At 36.0% G+C, this 23,407-nt stretch overlaps 2 protein-coding genes across 2 annotated transcripts in view; one reads left to right on the forward strand and one right to left on the reverse strand.

Annotated features, from left to right (window-relative positions):
* Window positions 1-16,722, forward strand: usp14 (ubiquitin specific peptidase 14 (tRNA-guanine transglycosylase)). Its single transcript, XM_073849170.1, has 16 exons — window positions 1-212; window positions 1,654-1,799; window positions 1,890-1,922; window positions 4,361-4,465; window positions 4,562-4,665; window positions 4,760-4,818; window positions 4,989-5,119; window positions 5,229-5,309; window positions 5,435-5,517; window positions 8,956-9,070; window positions 9,159-9,224; window positions 9,317-9,409; window positions 9,503-9,634; window positions 9,732-9,792; window positions 9,891-9,998; window positions 15,895-16,722. The coding sequence occupies exons 1-16, from the start codon at window positions 197-199 to the stop codon at window positions 16,029-16,031; spliced, it is 1,470 nt and encodes a 489-aa protein (XP_073705271.1). The 5' UTR covers window positions 1-196; the 3' UTR covers window positions 16,032-16,722.
* Window positions 16,723-23,407, reverse strand: part of thoc1 (THO complex 1) — a 13,406-nt gene continuing 6,721 nt past the window's right edge. Inside the window, exons 16-21 of the mRNA XM_073849169.1 lie at window positions 22,685-22,780; window positions 22,537-22,602; window positions 22,373-22,456; window positions 22,122-22,269; window positions 20,396-20,477; window positions 16,723-17,095 (exon numbers count right to left, since the gene is read on the reverse strand). Coding sequence (XP_073705270.1) covers window positions 16,818-17,095; window positions 20,396-20,477; window positions 22,122-22,269; window positions 22,373-22,456; window positions 22,537-22,602; window positions 22,685-22,780 — 754 coding nt within the window. The 3' untranslated portion in view covers window positions 16,723-16,817. The remainder of the gene's footprint in view (window positions 17,096-20,395; window positions 20,478-22,121; window positions 22,270-22,372; window positions 22,457-22,536; window positions 22,603-22,684; window positions 22,781-23,407) is intronic.

Below are 23,407 nucleotides of genomic sequence, written 5' to 3' on the forward strand. Positions count from 1 at the left end.
CCCAATCCCTCGCCATAGTAATTTCCTATGAAGTTTACTTAGTCGCTCGTCGAGCTCATCGATCTAGTCATCATGCAGTTGCAGCGTCATTGTGGGCTGCTGTTTGAATGAAGTTAGAAGACACTCAAATCTTCCGCACCCCAACTTAAACCCGGCCTTTGGAGTTGAGCTGAATAAAGGACAAGTACACAGAAAGATGCCCGTATTTACAGGTCTGTCTACAACATGATTTTACATAAATCATAGTTAGTCTTTAAACGATAAGAGATGCGTGACAAGAAGCAGCGCCGTTAGCATTAGACATTAGCTTCAGGCCTCGAATTGATAGTTTCTGTTTTAAAACCGGGGGAAAGCTAAACAAGAAGCAGAAATACTACCACAAGCGTTCTTGTGTGTCTTTTATTTAGGTGTTTGTTTTATATAAATGTTTGTGCTCTGAAATATAGTGTTCAGACTTAGTAGTGATGCAGCATGTTATCATGCCGGCTAGGCGGATCACACTTTACTAAAATGTGCTTTTAAAACTTCTAACACTTTTCAATTAACATACAGTGTTATTGAACAGTATGTACAGACATTACGCCTACATTTATGAAGAATTGACTGTAAGTTTTAAATTTGATGCATCATGGCTAGCTTGTCTAGTGTACTACATGATAGAGTTACTAGTTCATTTTAATGTAATTCTAGCGATAGATATGTTAAAGCTATGTTTATTTCTACACTTTGCTTGTAGACTACATTGGACAGTTTTTGTTTATGTGGTTTCAAACAAACATTTAAAGGAATAGTACATCTAAAATGTCAACTTGTCATTATTTACTACTTATTCCAAAACTAAAATTCTTACATAGAACAAAAAAGGAGATGTTTTGCAAAATGTTAAAGCTTTTTATTTGAAAACAAATCTGCAGAAATTGGGAAAATGCTTCATAAAGGTAATCCACTTGTGTATAAATTAGTTTTATGTGAGGAACACCACACAATTTTCTTTTCTTTTCTTTCTGGCTTTCATGTTTTGATGACATGTCAGTACAGTCCCACATGACATATAATGATGCACATGCAGTTTTAGGCTATTGTGCTAGGGATATTTAATTCCCAAACAAGGAGAAATAAAAATCTTAATGTTTAAAAGACGTGAAGGTGAATGGAAGATTATGGATTATTTTCTCTGGTGTTTTCAAATCTCGTCCTGGAGCTTCACCTTTCCTTTATGGACCTTTTACACATTTCTGCATTTTCTAAAGCAAAGTCGTCAGAGATTGGTAAACTAGTATCACGATGAATGAGACTTCACTGTGGCAAATGTTTTTTTCACTCCAACAGCAAAATAAATATCTATGATTACATTTTCACAATTTATCGTTGACCTTGTATTAGAAACAGCCTCTCATTAGTGTTAACTAGTTAGCTTAACGCCAGCACAAGTTAATGATTAATAACTTTGTTGATAATTCTGAAAATCAGTGTTGGTGAAAAGGGTCGACTGGACGCACCCAGCTCAGGTTATGCAGTACTGAACTGATGAGTTCATTCGAGGCAGACGTCCAAAATGCACAGTCCTGTGGAGACTCCATAGAATAGAAATTTGTGTCTCTGAATGATTTAGCCATATCATTGATCTGTCTTCATTTGTTTTTGGAATATTAGTGAATGTGAAATGGGGGAAGGAGAAGTTTGATGCGGTGGAGCTGAATACAGAGGAGCCACCCATGGTGTTCAAAGCCCAGCTTTTCGCTCTGACGGGGGTTCAGCCGGAGAGACAGAAAGTCATGGTGAAAGGCGGAACGCTGAAGGTACTGTCTGTGAACTGTAATTGAGAATGTTAGTATTTGCTTTCCCCTTGTGTTTGCAGGTGTGTGACTTGTTTTACTTTTGTTCACCAGGATGACGAGTGGGGCAACATCAAGTTGAAAAATGTAAGTGTGTGGCTAAATCTATTTTATGTACGAAAATTAAGTTTTGTCCTGTAATCAGAATTCAGCATTTATTAGTCAAACTTGAAAGGACGTGATCCAAACGAGTTTATCCAGTAGTACACCTTAAAATCAGTGTTGTTTGTTATTTTGTTTATTTAAGGAGAAGTTTGCGTCCAGAATAAAAATTTGCAGATGATTTACCCCTTTCATGTCTGTCTGTCTTCAGTCATAAAAAAATATTTTTGAGGAAAACATTTCAGGATTTCTTTCCTTAAAGTGGACTTCTATGGTGCTCATGAGTTTGAACTTCCAAAATGCAGTTTAAATGCAGCTTTAAAGGGCTCTAAACGATCCCAGCCGATCCCAGCTCATCTTCTCTAGCTCTGCATGCACCTTAAAACAGTTAAGGCATGTCGAAAAACTCCCAACTCTTTTTCTCCTCAAACTTCAAAATTGCCCTACATTGCTGCAGAAGTGCCAACCCAGTGTTTACAAAGTGAACGTGCAAAGGAGATCAAATACCATTTACAACAAAATGTAAAACAGCGATGTAGGACGATTTTGATGTTGGAAAATAAAATGAGATGGGAGTTTTTAGACATACCCTAACTGTCTTGAACAGGAATACACAGTTCACGCAGAGCTAGGCCAAGACGAGCATTTGCAGTGTATATTTTGTTTTAGAAAAACAAAAAAAAAGTATAAGTTTAGACCCTTTCTTTAGAGCCCATTTAAACTGCGTTTTGGAAGTTCAAACTCATTGGCACTATAGAAGGTCCACTATATAGAAAGAAATCCTTTACTGTTTTCCTCAAAAAAAAAAAATAAAATAAAAAATCTTTACGACTGAGAAAAAGAAAGACATGAACATCTTGGATAAAAAGGGGGTGGGTAAATTGTGAACATCTCCTTTAATACATGTTCCTGGTCTTATAGACCAATTTCCAGAAAAACACTGGTAACAAGTGGAGTGAAATGGGACAAATCCATGGAATAACGGATGAAATGTATTGTTGTGCCTTTGGATGTCAGAATTGGAATGCAAATCATTTTTATAAAATAAAACACAATTTAAAGCGAAACGCAGACGTTTAAACGGACAGACTAATGTATGAAACCTGCTATGATTAATCTATTTTTAAAGCATAAATTTGATTTAAATCACTTGTCTACATAATATTCACATATGCAGTTCTTAGGGAACATATTATATTAGCCCTACAGTTACAGCATGAAATACTGTTTAAACCTTTTTACATTTACCAATTTTATCTCACAATTCTAACTTTTTTCCCCACAAATGCAAGTTTGTATGTCGTATTTCAGACTTTGTAGCTCCTTTTAACTCAACAATGAACAGTTTGTTCATTCTAAGGGGGGAAAAAAGCCAGAAGTGTGGGATATAAACTGAAAAGAGAGACCGAAGAACTGATTTTTCTTGGCAGAATTGTGAGATATAATCTCGGTATTGCGAGAATAATGTCTGAGTTTTTTAGTTTTTAAATATTAACTTAAATTGACCTTTTTTATACTTTTAACACTTGAAAACTGTAATTTTCTGTCACCACATACGAAACACTGAATTGGTCTATTTTATGCATTGTTGACAACAATAGCAGCCAACTGACACCAAACCTCAACACCACAAATATTGATTTCACTGGTGGGTATCACCACCATTGAAAAATTCTGGACTAGAAAATATACCCAAACAAAGAAAAGAAAACCAAAACTTAAGCAATAAAGCAGAATAACAAGGTCTCTGCAAAACAACATTAAAACACTTTTGTTAATCATAGTTAAAAAAAAGTTAAAAATAGTTAAAAATGGCATCATATTAATTGATTTGAGTGCTCAAACATTCACTAAGTTGTATGCACTTGACATGTTTTTGTTGCACTTGTGGCCTAGACTGCAAAAAATGCTTTTCTTACTTAGATTTTTTGTCTTGTTTCTAGCCAAAATATCTAAAAATTCTTAAATCAAGAAGGATTTTAATTAAGTGAGTGTTTGCTTGAAGCAAGAACATTTTTTACTCTTCTAGAAAATCCTTCTTGATTTAAATTTTTTTGAGATATTTTGGTTGGAAAGAGACAAAAAAATCTAAGTTAGAAAAACATTTTTGTTGTGTATGTAATACGCTTTGAAAAGCTTTCACACTAAACTGTGAACTTGACCTTTATCCTCTATATCCTGATCAAAAAACCTCCTTAAAAGTGTGTCATCAGCATTTCAGTCCTTAAAAATCCTCTTGCAAACTCAGGTCTGGCTTCATTCTCTTATGGGACACCCATTTTTCATAATCCAATAAACTCTAGATGGTTAAAATCAAGTTCAACCCATTTTCCTCCTTAAGTGATGCGTCACACTATCAAATATCAGTGGGTTACAAATGCTGTTTCATGGTGACTCTAAATGTGAGTTCTTGATTCATGTAGGGGATGACTCTTCTGATGATGGGCTCTGCTGACGCTCTTCCTGAGGAGCCTGTAGTGCGACCCATGTTTGTAGAGGACATGACGGAGGAGCAGCTTGCATCTGCGGTACGTTTTCAGCCAACACAATTCTTGGAATCACAGAACCAAGCCTTCACGATTTAACAGCTGTGAACTCATTTCTGTCATCTCCGTCGTGTTCAGATGGAGTTGCCATGCGGATTGACAAATCTGGGCAACACATGCTACATGAACGCAACAGTGCAGTGTCTACGCTCTGTGCCTGAGCTCAAAGGCGCTCTCAGGAGGTACAATTTAGGCATGTCCTTCATATCAAATTGAGAGATTTTATTTTGCATAATGCACCAATGTCTTTTTGTGATTATTTTCCTTTATCTGTAGGTACTCTGGTGCCTTGCGGTCTTCTGGAGCTAATGCACCTTCCCAGTACATCACAGCAGGTGAAGAACTTTCATTGCATTTTAGTTTTGAGCTTACAATATTTCTGCTGTTTTGTTACTTAGATCCAAGATTAGCTTAATGCATGAAAGATGAAAGAGCTGTGTAGTCGTATTAAATCATAAAGTCTTTTTGTGAACGGCATGTTTGATCGAGTGAATTTTTCACTTAGCTATGCGTGATTTGTACGAGTCCATGGATAAGACCTCGTCAAGCATTCCACCAATCATTCTGCTGCAGTTCCTGCACATGGCCTTCCCACAGTTTGCTGAAAAAGGAGACCAAGGCCAATACCTCCAGCAGGTCAGCAAATAATATTTTTGGCCACATATTTTTAATAATCACAATATTTTCTGTTAAAATGGAAAAACTATAAAATATGCATTTTTTTATTTATTTTTTATTTACCCAGGATGCCAATGAGTGCTGGGTTCAGATTATGCGGGTTCTTCAGCAGAAATTAGAAACTCAAGAATCAGAAACCCCAATGGAGGCAAGAATATCATTAAATATTTTAACAATTTCATTGTAAAAAGGCAGAAAATAGAAAACCTTGTTTCTTTTTACATAAATAATTGTAATTTTCTTCTTTGTGCATGTTTTTGATTTGGTTAACAGGCTGACGGTGATAGTGGAGCTGCGGCTGCCTCAAAAAAGAAGAATTTCATTGATCAGTATTTTGGTGTTGAATTTGAAACTACGTATCCTTTCTTGTGCAAATCTATACCAGCATGCACTCTCTCAGGTTGTTCTCCTGTGTGTTTGTGGGCAGGTCAGATTGTTCAGATTTCGTGGCCAGGTGGGGATTATGCTAATGTAGGGCTGGGCGATATGGCAAAAATGTAATCTCGATAATTTTTTCCCATATTGAACGATGACGATATATATTTCGATATAAGCTGTTGATGTTGCCAGCTTTAAAATAGTATCCCAACAATGACTAAAGCCACAAAAATGAAAGGATTCATTAAATTAAATTAAGTATAGTTTATTAACAAAAGCAGATTACAGATTTGGCCTTAAAAATTAAAATAACTTACTAAAATAAATGAAAAAAAAAAAAAAAAAAGTTGTGACAGAGTATGGTAAATGAGAGTAAATGTACAAAATGTGAACATAAAATTATTGTAAAAACATCATTTGTAACACATTTATTTCTTATTTATTATTATAAACACAATTGTTTATTTTCTCTATTATAGGTTGAGCTATTTAAATTAGAGGCAACCACTGCATTTTGAAACAATCTACAGTATAAATATCAAAAAATTACGACACAGCTCTTTCTTAATCGTATTAAGTGCAGACAATTCAGCCATAATCAAAGTAGGTTACTCTCTCATTATTCAAAGTGCAAATAGAGACGGAATATTTCCAGCATGATACAGAGCTATAGACATACACAACCTATTATAGTCTACATACTGATAACAGCCTAGATATGTCATGTAGCCTAATTTGCGCGCATTGCGGAGTCACTCTGTAAACAAGGGGGATTAAAATTGCTTTTGAATGCGCGTGTGTTTTTTGCTTTCGGTTTCAGTTTTAACAATCGCACCAAACTCTCAGCTGAACTGAGAGTCACTTTTCAGATAGCCAAACCACTTACGGAATTCGTGCTACCTTTTTTGTCGACAACTTCAACATCTTTGGATAATAACTCGAGGTTAGTTTCTCTTTCGTCGCTGCTTCCACTCTCTTTTTTTTGTCGTCCTGGTGTAAGGTTGCTTCGCAAAGTGCTGTAGAAAATTAACTTTGTACTTTGACGTGCACACGCACGCTGCACGCTGATTGGCCGCTGTCACATATTTCTGCTGTGTGATTGGCTCTTAATACATTAATACATATCGAGCAAAAAATGTCTATAGCTTATCCTCGTTATTAACATAATTTTTATCGTGATTCGATATGATATCGTTTATCGGCCCAGCCCTATGCTAATGTGTTTTCTAGTGACGTATATCGTAATGGGCAGAAGATTCGAAAATATGCCTGGTCTTGTTAAGGTGGTTCAGAGTCTACTCTTTCTTTTGAGAAATCAGTGTTAATTTTGACAGGCAGTTTTGATGTAGTCTTAGTCTTTATCTTGAGATGAAAATGCTTAATAGTAGGTATGCACCGAATGTTCGGCAACCAAAATTACTTGGCTGAAAATAGCAAAAAAAAGAAGCTCTTTCATGTGTTTGGCCGAATAAGAGAAAATACGGAATAAATTACACCGAACAATGATGAGATGCGATCAAATGGAGGCGCGCACTAATGCAGCAAACATATCCGCAGTGTGGAAGCATTTAAAACTGTCAGAGAAAGACTCAAAAATCATTACAAGCACCGACTGCATGAGACTGTTTAGTATTGCATCACATGTCTTCCATGAGAAGAGAAAGGGCTGATTGTTGCTGGTTACTGAACGATGACTGAAATCACCAAATGGCCTTAAACCATTAGTAAATAAACTACAGAACGTTATGTTGTCTAATACACGCACAAATTGTATTTATTCTGACAGCGCTGGACAAGCTCCTTAGCCAAAGTCCAAAGCATGTGGAAAATCTGCCTGATGAGAATCATTCATAAATCTACTGCTGTCATAAAGTAGTACTGAGGTCTTCTTGTGTGTTTCTGCCAAAATAAAAGTCAGCATTCATAAATGTTGTTATTGTAATTTTACTGTTGTTCTGTAAAATAAAAAAGTAAAAGAAAAATAATGATAACAGTCATTACAACAGCTCTATTAATGCTTTGTTGGTAGGCTATAATGTCTACTAGAATGTTTAAATGTTCAGTGTTAAGTAAATATTTTTAAGTTGTTTTGTAATTTTATTTTTTATTTTTATTTTTTTTATTTTTTTGAAAAGCAAGACTAAACTGCAAAAAGCAAATATTGGCTATTTAATTTATGCAATGGTGAAAAAAAATGGCAAAATACATAGGGGGAAATCACAAAAAAACGTGTTCGGTAATTGGCCTTCGGCGCAGTGTGCAATTTTGTTCGGCTTCGGCCAAGAATTTTTATTTCGGTGCATCCCTACTTAATAGTCTTAGTCACATTTTAGTCATTTGAGTCTTTCATAGTTTTAGTCGAGAAAAAGACATTGCACTTGTCAACTTTTAGTTATTAAGTTTAGTCAAATTGCAGTAGGGCTGGGCGATAAATCGAAAGCGATTCTAAGGCGCGTTTAGTGAATGAAGCCGGTACTTTGATTAGTAGTAAATCTCCATCACGTGCGTTCGGCTGCGTTCAGCTGGAGTGTTCAGAGGCGTAAATCACTGACAAGCTACGCCAAATCGCGCTAAAAATCGCATTCGATTCGATTCGATTTTGAGCTCGATTTGGCGTAGCTTGTCAGTGATTTACGCCTCTGAACACTCCAGCTGAACGCAGCTGAACGCACGTGATGGAGATTTACTACTAATCAAAGTACCGGCTTCATTCACTAAACGCGCCTTAGAATCGCTTTCGATTTATCGCCCAGCCCTAAATTGCAGTTACCAACATTTATTTTGGTAGTTATTTTATAGTCTTCAAACAAAAATAGTCATTAATTCTTCTCTCTTTAGACCATATCAGTTCTCTTTCTCGCTTTTAAAAACACAACATCAAAGAAACATTAATAAATTAAGCACGTCCCGTTTTGTGGAAGTCATGTTTCATTTTTTTTTGCTGATTTGCATGTAAAATTAGGCTTTTATAGAGGAGTGAAAGCGCACCACTGGAAAGGGGGCGGAATTGGGCGCAATAATAGTTTAATCTCAATAACTATATTTCCATGATCATTTGAAGCTTTTTTTTTAGAAAATTCAAACAATAAATATAGTGTTGTTGCTCTTTAATGTGTCAGGACAGATCGCTGTAGCTTCTCTGAACGGATCATCACTTCCTCTTTAGTAGCTATAGCACAAAATAAACATAAATGAACATCAGAAGGAATCTTGTTTCAACCACGGAAAGATGTCAGTACACACTATTTTTCAAGTTTAAATCCACAAATGTTAATCTACCCCTGTCTGATGGACAAAATGGCAGATTCTGCATTATGATTGGTCAGATCGCCTGTCAATCGAACTCAAATGAAGGGTGGATTTCATACATATGAAAATGTGTAATATTTTAAGGTCCTTAACCTGTATGTGTCCAGTATGAAGTGTACTGAGTCAGAGGATGAGGATCCGACTAAAGGCACAGAGAGCCAGCTGCAGCTTAGCTGCTTCATCAATCAGGAAGTCAAATATCTCGCCACTGGACTCAGATTGGTGAGTGGGACGTCCTGTACATACAGTTGGATGTGGCACCAGTGCTCAGAGTACTTGTTAATCTTTTCCTTTTCCTCATTGTATCTAGAGGCTACAGGAGGACATCACCAAATTCTCACCATCCTTACAAAGAAATGCCCTCTATATCAAATCGGTATGCTTTATCTTCTGACTTGAGCAAAAGAGTGTTTTCTCTTCAATGCAATGAAGAATTAAACAGTCTCTCATTATGTTTTTGCATTTAAGTCCAAAATCAGCCGTCTCCCGGCATACCTCACGATTCAGATGGTCCGGTTCTTTTACAAAGAAAAAGAGTCTGTGAATGCCAAAGTCCTTAAGGTAGGTCATTTGCTCTGGAGTGAGTCGGCATATATAAAATATTGGTGTGTTGATTTGTTATTTGGCGTGCATTTTAATTTTCCTTCCTTTTAGGATGTCAAATTTCCTCTTATGCTGGACGTCTATGAGTTGTGCACTGCTGAACTGCAGGAGAAGATGGTTCCTTTGAGGTCACAGTTTAAGGAGGTTGAAGACAAAAAACTGGAGATGCAGCAGAAGCCGAAAGCAAGTGCCCTTTGATGTCGAACTGAGAATGCATCATGCATTTAGAAAAGCTTTTTGTAAAATGTAGTTTTTCCCTTAATTTTTATTTATTTATTAGGAGAATCAGAAGATTGTGGCTCCAAAGGACACAAAATACGAACCTTTCAGTTTTTCTGAAGGTAAGTACTCACTGCAAAGATCTTTTCCAATTTGACATGGTTCTTAAGCTTTACTCTGCAGGTGGATTACAAACTCATTTCTTTTTTCCTCTCTGTAGATTTGGGCTCCAACAACAGTGGTTACTACGACCTGCAAGCGGTTCTGACGCATCAGGGTCGATCCAGCTCATCTGGCCACTATGTCGCCTGGGTTAAAAGGAAAGAAGGTCAAGTATTGTTACTGTCTCTCAAACACCAAAGCGATGTTCATAGTAGGGATGCTCATTTCGGGTAATTTTCCTGACCGACAACCGCTGCTCGTTGTCCGAACATTAACCGTTAACTGATACAATTTGAATAATAAATTAGTTTAAAATAAAAATAGAATGCACAAGTATCAGTGATGATACATTAAAAAATACAAGCAAATGTTTAATTTTAACGTGCAAACAGCAGCATAAAGAGCAAAAGAGCAACAACAAAAACTGTATTCACATATGTGACCCTGGACCACAAAACCAGTCATAAGGTTAAATTTTACAAAACTGAGATATATACATATAATAAATAATAAATAAGCTTTCTATTGATGTATGGTTTGTTAGGATAGGACAATATTTGGCCGAGATACATCTATTTGAAAATCTGAAATCTAAGGGTGCAAAAAATCAAAATACTGAGAAAATCACCTTTAAAGTTGTCCAAATTAAGTTCTTAGCAATGCATATTACTAATCAAAAATTACATTTGGATAGGTTTACAGTAGGAATTTTGCAAAAAATCTTCATGGAACATGATCTTTACTTAATTTCCTAATGATTTTTGACATAAAAGAAAAATCAATAATTTTGACCCATACAGTGTATTTTTGGCTATTGCTACAAATATACCCCAGCGACTTAAGACTGGTTTTGTGGTCCAGGGTCACATATACTCAAATTATAACGCATCAGCAGCGCTTCTGAGAAAAGAGAAAATCAGAATAAAATAAAAAAGAATAAATAGGCCAACACTAAATATATATAAATAACATAACTATCTAATTAAGATGACAAAACTAAAACACACTGAATCCTTTGCGCTTTGAAGAACGGTAGCGGTCTTGTTCTTCCCGTCGGACATAAAATATATAGCAGGCCAGCCTATACCTCAGTGTGCCTAGTTTTTAACATGTCTCCTAATGCTGTACGGATAGACTGGAACGCTGCCTGCTAACAAAAACACCATCACAAAAACCCTTTCAATTTGCGGTTCGGGACTTTTCATCCACTGTCATATGCGTGTGGAGAAGCGCGTGTTTTTACAGCGTTCAGCAATAGCCAATCACAGACATATTTGATGATTTCATTATCTCAGTGGCCAATCGGATGCGGCTATGTTACAATCCACTCACCACGCAAAGTGCCGGTTTCAGTTTTGCTGATTTTTACACTTTCGCGAACTCTCTCATTAAAACAAAGAAAGTGTAAGCATGATATAAATAAGAGACTAATTGTGCAGTGTAAAGGTTATTTTATTATTATTTTTTTTTAAATAACTTGTGAGATTGCCATGAACTACTGTAAGATGAGTGACAGCTTTCCAGTGATTGTAACGGGAGCGCCTATTGCACACTTTCTAGACTATAAACCATTCAGAATTTGAATACATTCACTCACGGATTCACTCTCTGACAACCCAATATCGCCACTTGCCATTGTGTTGCATATACTACATCAGTTAACTAAGTGAAGGTGAAGCGAAATATGTCTGTACAGCCACACTGCACGTCGACACGCGCCAGTGGGTAAACAGATGACTTAGATATAGCATTTTATTTTTTCTTTCCCCATGCAGCAAACGTAAAAATAAAAGAAAAAACCCTTTTAAACCGTTTAACTGACGGTAATAATCGGTTAAAATTCTTACTGTCGGTTAATGGTTAAACGGTCATTATGAGCATCTAGGACTGGGCGATAATTCGATAACGATAATTATCACGATATACTTTTTTAGTTTCGATAAAACTATAATGACAGTTTGATAAGTTCTCGATAATGTTTACGCATTTTGCAGCCTGCGCTTTCGGATGCCGCACGCAGTATTTAGTTTACAGCCACATGGCTCTAGTACAACCATTTCACTCGCATTTGCGACTAAAAGTTAGTACGTGCGACTGTAAAAAAATATTTATGAGCACCATGTGCGACTGAACCGTTCAGCATATTTGTGTTTGCGCTCAGCGGAGATTTAAAGGTTTCTATGTGTTTTTGCAACATTGAGTAATGTATCACAGACAGATCTCACAAATCCTTTCATAAAGTATAGAGGGAGTGCAAATAAGAGACTGATTGTACAGTAAAGAAAGCGTCGTTGTTTATAATAGAGCTTTGTGATATCGCAAACTACGATGAGTGACAGCTTTGAATAATTTTAAGGTGGTTTGTAAATGAGAGATTGATCTAATACAGCAGTTAAATAAACAAGTTATTATTAAGTGACTTACATTGACCGACTACAACACTATTCCTGATTTTGTTCTATTTGGTCGTCAAAAGTAATCTGAAACAAGTCACAACTGCGCGCATCTCCATTCAAACACAGCGTGTTTCGTTTATGAATGAACGTGCGTTTTTAAACCAATCTAGTGAAATGATTCAATTTCCCATTCATAAAGACAGTCATTCGCTTTATTCCCGAATGAACCATCCGTTCAAACGAATCAGATGACTGATATGATTCAGTAATTAAATCAGTGTCTTGCCGCCACCTGCTGGCAGATCTGTTCAGTTATTTAAATCTTTAATATTTCTGTTTTTAAAGTTTATATTATAGCTTTTACATTAATCTCAACATGAATTTATGATTTTGATTGCACTCACCTCTGAGCTTCATTAAACACATGAAAAGGTAAAAAACAAAATTCCCCTGTAAATTACATTGAAGAGTCAAATATCACCTCGTAATTGGAAGGCTAATTTTTTAATAAGAGTTTCAATTATTCTTTAGAATGTGCTCCTAAAATTTTGACTGTTCTTAAATTTAAGTTAGGAACACAAGTGCTCCTAGCAAGAAAAGTAAGTGTAGAGCCCTGAGCCATTATTATAATTTTTTATTTATATTGTCAGACAGCTAAAACATTTTGCAAAATGTGTTATATCAGCTGCACAAAGGGATTGGCAGGCTGAAAAGATTTGTCTATTCTTATTTTTGTTGAATGATAAATATACTTAAAAATCACTTTAACTCTGCATTTACAGTCAGAGCCATGTTACAAGTGTTGTATCATTTTACAGGTCTTATTTTTTTATAAAAACGTTTTATATATTCTACCTCAATTGATTATTGTTAGGAAAGTATTTGTCCTGTTCTGACAATAAACCATAAATAACAATTAACTGTCCAGAGTAAAAATCTGCCTTTGAAATTGATAGATATGATTATAAAGATTTGACATTTATCGTGATAATTATCGATATCGACCGTGATTTTTTTTTTTTTTTTTTTTTGCCACATCGCCCAGCTCTATGAGCATCCCTAGTTCATAGACCTCATGCATTAAATAAGAGCAAGTTTTTGCATGCATCATTTGCGGTAACTAGTTACTAGTAACTTAGTTACTGTAATAATTCTACTTTTTGCAGTAATTAATTACTAATAAGATTTCAGTAATAATTTTACAGTAACCATCCATAAAACAGCTTAGTCACTTAGTTACTTTTGATGCCTCAAAACCGCTGATTTTAAATCCAACAATCAAATAATTCTTTATTTTCATAATTTTTACGACTCGCACATGCATGTGATGTCCCCAGTGCAGCTTGCATTCAGCAGATAGAAATATTGCATTATATTGATTTTGTCAGCAGAAAAGATGGTCTAGACCAGGGGTGCCCAACCCTGTTTCTGGAGATCTACTTTCATGCTGAGTTTAGTTCCAACCCTGATCAAACACACTTGTCTGTAATTATCAAGTGCTCCTTCAGATCCTAATTAGTTGGTTCAGGTGTATTTGATCAGGGTTGGAGCTGAACTCTGCAGGAAGGTAGATCTCCAGGAACAGGTTTGAGCGCTCCTGATCTAAACGCTGTTGTGTAAGTTGTGGCTTTACTTTGGCATTACATCTCACCCAGATCCCTCTGATCAGCATGTTGTAGCACATTAGATTAAAAATCTGCTTGGAAAATTAGTTTCTTACAAATGTACGTGACTCGATAAAATACAACAAAATATAATCGTATATGGGTAACGGAGAAATTACTTCAAGCTACACATGACAATTAAAGAGAATAATACAACACTTCTGCTTGAATGTCACTATTAATCACTATTGAGTGTTTCTAATAACTTCTGACTGAGATCCAGTGTGGATTTTGGTCAAATGATGAAGTAGAAATATGTTGCTAGTAACATTCTAGAATAATTTTATGTTGAAGATACACAGTTACAACTTCTGTGGGGCGTGAAGAAAACGTAATGTAACTAGTAGTGTAATTAATTACTGTTGCCAGAAAGTAATAAGCAGAGTTGGGGGTAATGCGTTACAAGTAACGCAAGTTACGTAATAATATTACTTTTTCCAAGTAACTAGTAAAGTAACACATTACTTTTTAATTGACAAGAAAATATGTGAGTTACTTTTTCAAAGAAGTAACGCCAGTCATTTATTGATTAAAAGCTCTCCCCATGTTGAGAGAAATCGTAAGATGTTACCTTTGTTCTAGAATAAATGTGAACATGCATTAATTCATCTCACTCACTAAAACTGATACAATGTTCCTCAAAATGAATAAAAACTGAAATTCAATCCAAACCTGCAATTAAATGTTAAATAATACAAATATCCTTTATGTATTTATTTCATTTTAGTAACCGATGTCTTTGCTGCCGACCTTCCGTGATCCAATTCATCCATAACTAATAAGCAAAAATTACACAAGATAATCAAATTTTTTTTCTTTTTTTACTGCTAAAGAGTTGACATTTTTTTCTTCAGCGGTCTACTGTACAGACGTCAATTTACCTTTCTCTAAGCCTGAGGCTTTTGGTGTGAAAAGGCTTTTACAGTTGCAAAAAAATAGAACTTTTTATATAAAACAAAAAACAAGCAAGCCCTGCCCAGATTTAAAACGCATTACTTTCCATAAAAAGTAACTAAGTAACATAATTAGTTACTTTTTTAGGGAGTAACTCAATATTGTAATGCATTACTTTTAAAAGTAACTCCCCAAGACTGATAATAATTAAAGTAACAATATTACTTTTGAAAGTAGTAACTAGTAATGTGTATTATATTACATTCTTTGAGTAATTAGCCCAAGACTGATCATTTGTAAAATGCATAGTTTTTTTTTTTTGCATTTGTTGCTATAAATGCATCTTGATTGCATGCTTGGATGAGTAATGTGGGATTTTTACTGGTGACATTACAGTAGCATTAATTTTAGAAGCAATGCATCACTAAGCATTTGTAACTTTTGCATTCTTCTCAGCTGGCCGTGGCTCTCTCGCACTCTTTTAGACCCGGTCTATACCTGGTATCACGATGGGTTTTTGTTCAATTCAAATCAAAGTTGATTTGTATAGCAAAACAGCTTTACAGAAAATTAAAGTTTCTACATTATATTTCGGAGGAGCTTATCAGTAAAAATGCAGTTAGTTAATGGAATGTATTCAAACAAACGGTTAATGCTATTAACGGCAGTGATTATGGCCTGGTTTCATAGACAGGGTTTAAGCCATAGTTCAATTAAGACATTTAAGTAATTTTTCTAAACTTGCCTTAGAAAAAAACATCACTGGTGTGCATCTTGAGACAAAACAAAGGCACTGATATATTTTAAGATCAGTGCAAGTTTCTTTCAGTTGAAACCGCTCAAACTTACAATTTAGTTTAGGACCATGTCTGTGAAACCGGGGGTAAATGTTTTAATCAAACTTATAGCGGTATTTGGTTAGTAAGCCAGTACTTTTGAACAGTTTGGATGCAAACGATGTGGAAGTTTCTACTAATCCTGCAGACCTTAGCTCTTTTATGTTTTATTTAGGATTGGAGCTGAACTGTTAAGTAGGATTGGACACCCCTGCTATAAAGTGCTTTAATGTCCTAGCAGGTATTTATTTTTTCTCTCTTTCTCTGAACAGATGAATGGGTGAAGTTTGATGACGACAAGGTCAGTGTTGTGACCCCTGAGGACATCTTGAAGCTGTCTGGTGGCGGTGATTGGCATATAGCATACGTCCTTCTGTACGGCCCTCGACGTCTGGAGATACTGGAGTAACAGCGGTTCACACAGGAAACTTAAACCATAATTGCCATTTCAGAGCACTGTCTGTATAGATGTGCAAATAAATTTGTGTCTTTACAAAACATGACCTTAATATTTCCTGAACTCTTCATGCATCAACACAAGCGGCATGTTTGAGGGTGTTTTTTTTTTTCCTCTCCTTTTTTGGATGATAGATTGCTGGACCCGATCCTTGTTTGGACTTGGAGCAATGGTTTTATAAATGTTTTCTATATGCATTGAATATTTTTTTTTTAAGCCTGTGAAAAGGTGTTCACGTTCAATAGACAGCATCCCGCCGCAGGAGAAGTAGTGACTTGGTTTATAAAGATGTTCTTGGCCACAAGTTTCAGACTTACAAATGCATCAAGAAGAGGTTGTATGATACTGGGATCTCACCCCCAAAAAATGCAAATAGTTTACAAGGATGTTAATGTGTGTGTGAGTGAACTGAAACTTATCAAAGGTGGATTTCATATCAAAGCACTTTGAAAGGATGTCTTTATGCTCAATTACTGCTTCTGTCTTTAGCTACCATGCAACAAATGCCACTGTAAACTCATCTGTCCTTAATACTCAAATACAATCAGAGTAAGAGAACTTGAGCTCTGTAATAAGTTATTGACTACTGGCTTTTCATAAACGGTGAAATAAACATGCCATTGACACTCTCGTGTCTATCGGATCCATTTCAAGTGAACATTTATTTCAAAAATGTAAAGAATGCATTTCATTGATATACAGTCAAAAATTTAAAACCAAAGTTTTGCTGATGTGGAGTTATGTTTCGCTGAGACCTTCTGAGATGTTACTGAAACCAGCCGAGTTCAGAGCCGCGACCAGGCTCTCCATTGTAGCTTGAGTGCCTTCTCGGTCCTGCCAGGCCACCAGCAACATCTTGGCCTGTAGTTCTGCATCCTCGCTGTCAGACTCTATCACACGGATCTCCTTGTCGCTCATCTCCAGATGGTCCGCCAGCGTCTTCCACTTGGACCCGAGCTTGGCTGCGATCTCGTCCATCTGACTGTTGGTCACTGCCTTGCTCTGAATGCTGGGACCTGGGAAAAGAGAGTTCGCATTTAGTCATCAAACAAGCTTTGACACGCTCAGATCTAAAATCCAGTGTTGCAAACATTGACAATTGTAAGGCACCCAATACTGGATTAGTTCACTTCCAAAACAAAAAAATTCAAATTTCCTCACCCCCTTACATATATCATCCAAAACGTTCATGTCTTTTTTCAGTCATAAAGAAATTATGTTTGAGGTAGGGCAGCTCGATTTTGGCAAAAATCATAATCACGATTATTTCGGTCAATATTGTAATTGCGATTATTTAACACGTTTATGACTGGATCCAAAACTTTATATTAGTGATTAATTTAAAGATAGCAATACAACAGAAAAAAGATACTGAATACTTTTATACAAGTCTAAAGTAGTCTAACAATACTACAGAAATTGAATGCACTGTAAGTCCTTCATTCAAGAGCAATTAATGATTTTTCAATAATCGTTTTCTCGATTACTGTATTTTCATGATCGTTTGAAGCCGAAATCGAAATCGAAATCAAAATTGAATGCCCTAGTTTGAGGAAAACATTTCAGAATTTCTCTCCATACAGTGGACTTCTATGGTGCCCGCCAGTTTGAACTTCAGTTAAACAGTTAAAATGCAGCTTCAAAGGACTCTAAACAACCCCAGCCAAGGAAGAAGGGTCTTATTTAGCGAAACGATCAGTTATTTTCTACAAAAAAAAAAAAAAAAAAAAAAAAAAAGGGAAGGTCAATTTATATACTTTTTAACAGTAAATACTCGTCTAGCTCTGCGATGCACATGCTTGAACTCTGGTTCAAGACAGGGTATGTCGAAAAACTCCCATCTCATTTTCTCCTCCAACTCCAAAATGCCCTACATCGCTGTTTGGGCGTTTGACCTATTTTGCACATTCACTTTGTAAACACTTGATCGGTACTTCTGCAGCGATGTAGTATGATTTTGAAGTTGAAGAAAATGAGATGGGAGTTTTTTTGACATACCCTAACTGTATTGAACTGGAGTACACATGCATCGCAGAGCTTGACAAGATAAGCATTTGACGTTAAAAAGTATTTAAATTGTCAATTGTTTTTTTTTTAAATTTCTTTACGACTGAAGACAGACATGGACATGGTCATTCGTAAATTTTTGTTCTGGAAGTGAACTTCTTCAACATGCATCTCCTGTGACCAGTTGTAATTGGATTTCATCACAATCTACTGAAAGAAGTCCTCAGCCCAAATGGACATCAGGGACACCACAAGCTTACACATCGTTCTTAATGTTTTTTGAGATTTCAGATGCAGCCCATGTCTGAAGGATAGTTCAACAAAAAAATGACAATAGGGCTGTGCAATTAATCGAAATTCAGGTTTGATTTCGGCTTTGAACGATTATGAAAATACAATCGAGATAAAACGATTATTACTTCCGATTCCGCCCCCTTTGTGTGCTTTCGTTACTCTATAAAAGCCCAAATTCAGATGCAAAGCAGTAAAATCATGTAACGTGACATGCATAAAATGGGACGTGCTTGATTTATCAATGTTAATTAAGTTTTTAAAAGCACGAGTTCTGTGTATGTGCTTTTCGTCATGTCAAAATGCGGCGTTTGGTGATTATTCGTGTAAACCTTCGACGGTTGTGTCTCAAATGAACAAACAGCTGAGAATGAAAATAGGTGTCAGTATATTGGATCCATGCCACTCTTAAAGTGGCCACAAGTAAAATTCCTTCTGCCGTCTCTGTAATGTTAAATGTTAACCAAACGACAAAAGACAACGACAAAATCACTCACTGCTCTTGATGAAGGGACTTTTGTAGTTTTTAAGAAACAAAGCATGTGTAATTCTTAAAGTGAAAACTGTTTCATTTGTATCTTTTTTTTTATTGTATTGCTAACTTTAATCAATCATATACAGTTTCGGACCCACTCATAATCGTGTTAAATAATCGCCATTACAATGTTGACCAAAATAACCGTGACAATGATTTCTGCTATAATCGAGCAGCCCAAAATAACAATTATAATTTATTCACCCTCAAGCCATCCTAGGTGTATATGTCTTTCTTCTATCAAACTAAAACAATTGGAGTTATATTAAAAGATGTCCTGGCTTTTCCAAGCTTTATAATGGCAGCGAATGGATGTTGAGATGTTGAAGTCCAATAAAGTGCATCCAACCATCATAAAAAGTACTCCACATGGCTCTGGAGGGTTAATAAAGAACTTCTGAAGCGATACATTTGTGTGAGAAAAATATCCATATTTAAAACTTTATAAACTCTAATCTCTAGCTTCTGCTAACTGTCACAAAAGAGTGGTGTTCCAGTGGATGACGTAAGATGTAGGCGAAACGCAGTAGACAAACACAGAATTGACGAACGGTCACAAATTAAGTACAAAATGAGGATTTGTAAAGAATGTTGGAGGACTTTCATATAAGCCAAGAGGAGACTAGTTTTCCTTTGCTGTAAACAAAACTTGGTTATTGCAAAACGAGCTTGGAACACCACTCTCTCATGATTGCGTGTACAACACTTAGAGGATAGAGACTACCGTTTATGAAGTTGTAAATATGGATATTTTTCTTACACAAAAGCACTGATTCACTTCAGAAGGCCTTTATTATAACCCTGGAGCTTTATGATGGATTTATGCACTTTATTAGACTTCGAAATCTCAGCACCCATTCACTGCTATCACGTAGCTTGGAAAAGCCAGGACATTTTTTAATATAACTCTTAATTGTATTCAACTGAAAGAAGAAAGTCACCTAGGATGTCTTGAGGTTGAGTAAATCATGGAGTAATTTTCACCTTTGAGTGAACTATCCCTTTAATTGACACACTCACTTCAGGTCTTCATGCTACATGAGCTGAATCAAGCGTCTTTGATTAGAGAGACATACAAAAGGTTGGGAAACATTTAATTTGGCTTAAATCCCTTGTTTTGTCTAGCTCTCTAACAACATGTCCCAAAATAGTTACCATCCACTACGGACTACCTCTGTATGTGCTATGTGGCTGCAGCTGCTCTACACTGTGGTACTTTTTTCCCCTCATTTGCCCTGCTCGCCTCAAAACTTTTATTCTAGATTGATGGCAGATAGATGAAGGTGCAATTCTGAGATGGCGCTTTGGAAACAAAAGCAAAAGTGCAAAGTGAGGCGAGCAACACAACTCCCAAGGAGCCGTTTCATAACAACTGCAGCCACTTTGAGGCAAACATACTGCCATTCTGATCCAAAAAAAATACAGTGTGAACGGACAACAATAATAAAAACAGCGTTTGAAAAAAAAAAAAAGATAAACTCACTGTCATTGCTGTCTTTTAACAGGTTATCTCCATTCTCATCATCATCCTCTCCTGTTTTTATCTCCTCAGAAGGAAGGTCTTTCTGTAAAAAAAAAGGAAAAAAAAAAGACTTTTTTTAAAGAGAGATTTTAAACCTACAATATTGAAAATTTGAGTAAAATAATGAGCAGAATATTTGAGCGAATTGTCATTTAAAGCGTTAGTTCACCCAAAAATGAAAATTCTGTCATTAATTACTCACCCTTATGTCATTCTAAACCCATAAGACCTTTGTTCATCTTCTTTTTGATGAAATCCGAAAGCTCTCTGACCCTCGAAAGACAGCAAGGGTTCTTCCACGTTCAAAGCCCAGAAAATAGTCCATGTGACATTAGTGGTTCAACCATAATTTTATGAAGCTACGAGAACCACTGGCCTTGAACCTGGAAGAACCCTTCCCGTCTATGGAAAAGCTCTTGGATTTCATCAAAAATATCTTCACTTGTGTTTAGAAGACATGAGAGTGAGTAATTAATGACAGAATTTTCATTTTTAGGTGAACTTTAAATGATATTGTACACTATTCTCCACTAATATTGCCACCCTTGCTAAATGTGAGCAAAATGGATTATGAACAACCGTTTTGTTGTTTTCCCCTTTTTCATTCAAAGTAAAATAAATCTAAATTACACACAAAAAGGGGAATACATTATGTTTTTCTCCAAAATATGCGGCAAAATGATTGGCACAGTTACAAATGCTAAAGGTTAAAGTAAAAAAAAAAAAAAAAAAAGCAGCTTTTGGTTTATTGCCACAGTCGCTTCTGACTTGCTCACTAAAGGATTCATGTATTATGCTCTCTACTATCAGCTCTCTGTTTAAACTAGGATTGGCTGATAAATTAATATCCATATTTATTATTATTATTTTTTTTTTTTACAATATTGGTAAACTTTGTTATTCCACATTTTGTCTACTACATATACTTGAGCATGCCTGACACTCATGCACTCTTAAAAATAACAGCTCTTTATTCTGCCCTCCAAAGGCAAAGCGCAGTAACTACGCATTTGGTCAAAAGTGAGTTAAGGCTTAAAATGGACTTTGTGACAACTGTTTTGTCTTGTGGCAAAGTCTCCTGGTTTAATTTTGTCCCAGAGAAACGAGAGTGTTTCAGAGAAACAAGAGTGTCAACATGTTTGACTAGCTGGCGTAAAAACTTTTAACGCCATTTTTCTCAGTTTCAGTGTTGGCGTAGTTACTGCACTGTGCCTTTGGAGGGCAGTATTGGCATCTATGGTTTCATGAAGAACCTGTAACATCCATGGAACTTTTCCATTACACAATTAGTTCTCTGCAGTTCTTTAGTTCTTTAAACAAAATGGCTCTTTCAAGAACTTAAAGGTTCCTTGTGGAACCCAAAAGGGTTCTACTGCATCGTTGCAAGCCCCTTTTGCAACCTTTATTTTTAAGAGTGTGGTGCCAGTAACTGTGGAATGGATACATTTCAGAAAAAACAATACACTTCAGTTATTTTAATAATTAGATTTTTGTGAATATTTTCATTGAAAGACCAAAAGAGTTTTTCGATTGCCTGTTCTGCTTATATTTACCAAACATGCCAATATTTGTTGACAGCACTGTATATATCAGCCACTGAAAAGCCTATACTGGTGAAGCACTAGTTTGAATGTTATGTACATACTAGGAAACTCTCTAGTGTTTGACAGTGTGTATGTCCACTCACAGGAAGCTCTTTGGCCAGTTTGATGACCATGTTTTCCAGATAGTCTGCCAGACTCTTGAACTGCTGGTTGGTGGGCTGGAAGAAGTGAGGACTCCTTCTGGAGAGTAATCGCAAGGCTCGCCAGCCATAGTTGGAGTTACGCACAACTCTGAAGGAAGACAACAAAGGACTCATTTACTCCAATAATTAATTCCGATGTATTTGATGCATCATCTGTTCAGTTGTGAGACTGAATTAGTAAATCTCTGTACTTGTATTCGTCTTCAACCATGTTTGTAGGATCAGCCTGTTCGATAGCTTCTTCAAAAAACTCCTCCAGCAATGGCATGAACTCCCTTTAAACAGAGACATGTGTTAATGCAACATTTCTCAAGGTAAGGTAAGTATAAAAAAAAAAAGTTTAGCAAACACAAACCTGTTGTCTGACTTGCAGGCCTCCATATTGTCAGGGTTTAGATTCCAGAGCCTCGTGAGTTCATCACTGTTGATGGTCAGAAATGCAAAATCAGATCTGAATCGAAGACTTAAGCTTTGTTATACAAGGTAATCAATTATCATCTTACTTTCCCATGAGGATCTTGCGATCAGGTCCCTTCCCCAAAAAGTCCTCTGGTGCTTGTCTCTTTCTACTGGGACGGATGGGTTTAGTCTCTGCTGGTCTGAGAGAAACAACATTTTATTCACATATCCATTCATAAACTTGAAATGAAAATGTTAGAAATTAATTTAGACGAATTAAGCATTTTGGTTTAACGCAGCCCAATATGCAAACAGTAGCTTTTCTCAAAAACTAAGATGAAATTTGCAGATTTTTCAGAGTGAAATGTTTGTTTATACAGTTATAGATATTCATGTCAAGTGGTTTTGTCCATTTTTAATGTTTTGATGTACCATCATGAAATGTATATATATTATTTGTTTGATTATTACAGATTTGGAGCCTCTACACCAGTTTCTACACTGGCTTGGTTCTGATTTTGCAAATGACACATTGACTTTTTGGATCAATGCAGTCCAAAATGATAAATTTCAGTAGCTTTTCTTAAAAAGATGTTATTTGCAGGCTCATACTGATTTTTTAAGAGTGAAATTCAAGCATGTTTCCAGCACTTTCAAGCTGTGCCAGATTCGAGAGTATAATAATTATAAATTTAATGATTATAAACCATAATAATTATAAATTTAAATCATTATATGTGACCCTGGACCACAAAACCAGTAGCACTGGTACATTTGTAGCAATAGCCAACAATACATTGTAAAAATGTGAAAATCATTGATTTTTC

The sequence above is a fragment of the Garra rufa genome, chromosome 10, assembly GCF_049309525.1.
Source record: "Garra rufa chromosome 10, GarRuf1.0, whole genome shotgun sequence".
Classification (NCBI taxonomy): domain Eukaryota; kingdom Metazoa; phylum Chordata; class Actinopteri; order Cypriniformes; family Cyprinidae; genus Garra; species Garra rufa.

Bases quoted from the DNA above. Each gene is read 5' to 3' on its own strand.
- usp14 (XM_073849170.1), top strand. The intron at 4,819-4,988 runs GTGAAGAACTTT...TTTTTCACTTAG, and splicing joins TTCCCAGTACATCACAGCAG to CTATGCGTGATTTGTACGAG. The intron at 9,635-9,731 runs GCAAGTGCCCTT...TTTATTTATTAG, and splicing joins AGATGCAGCAGAAGCCGAAA to GAGAATCAGAAGATTGTGGC.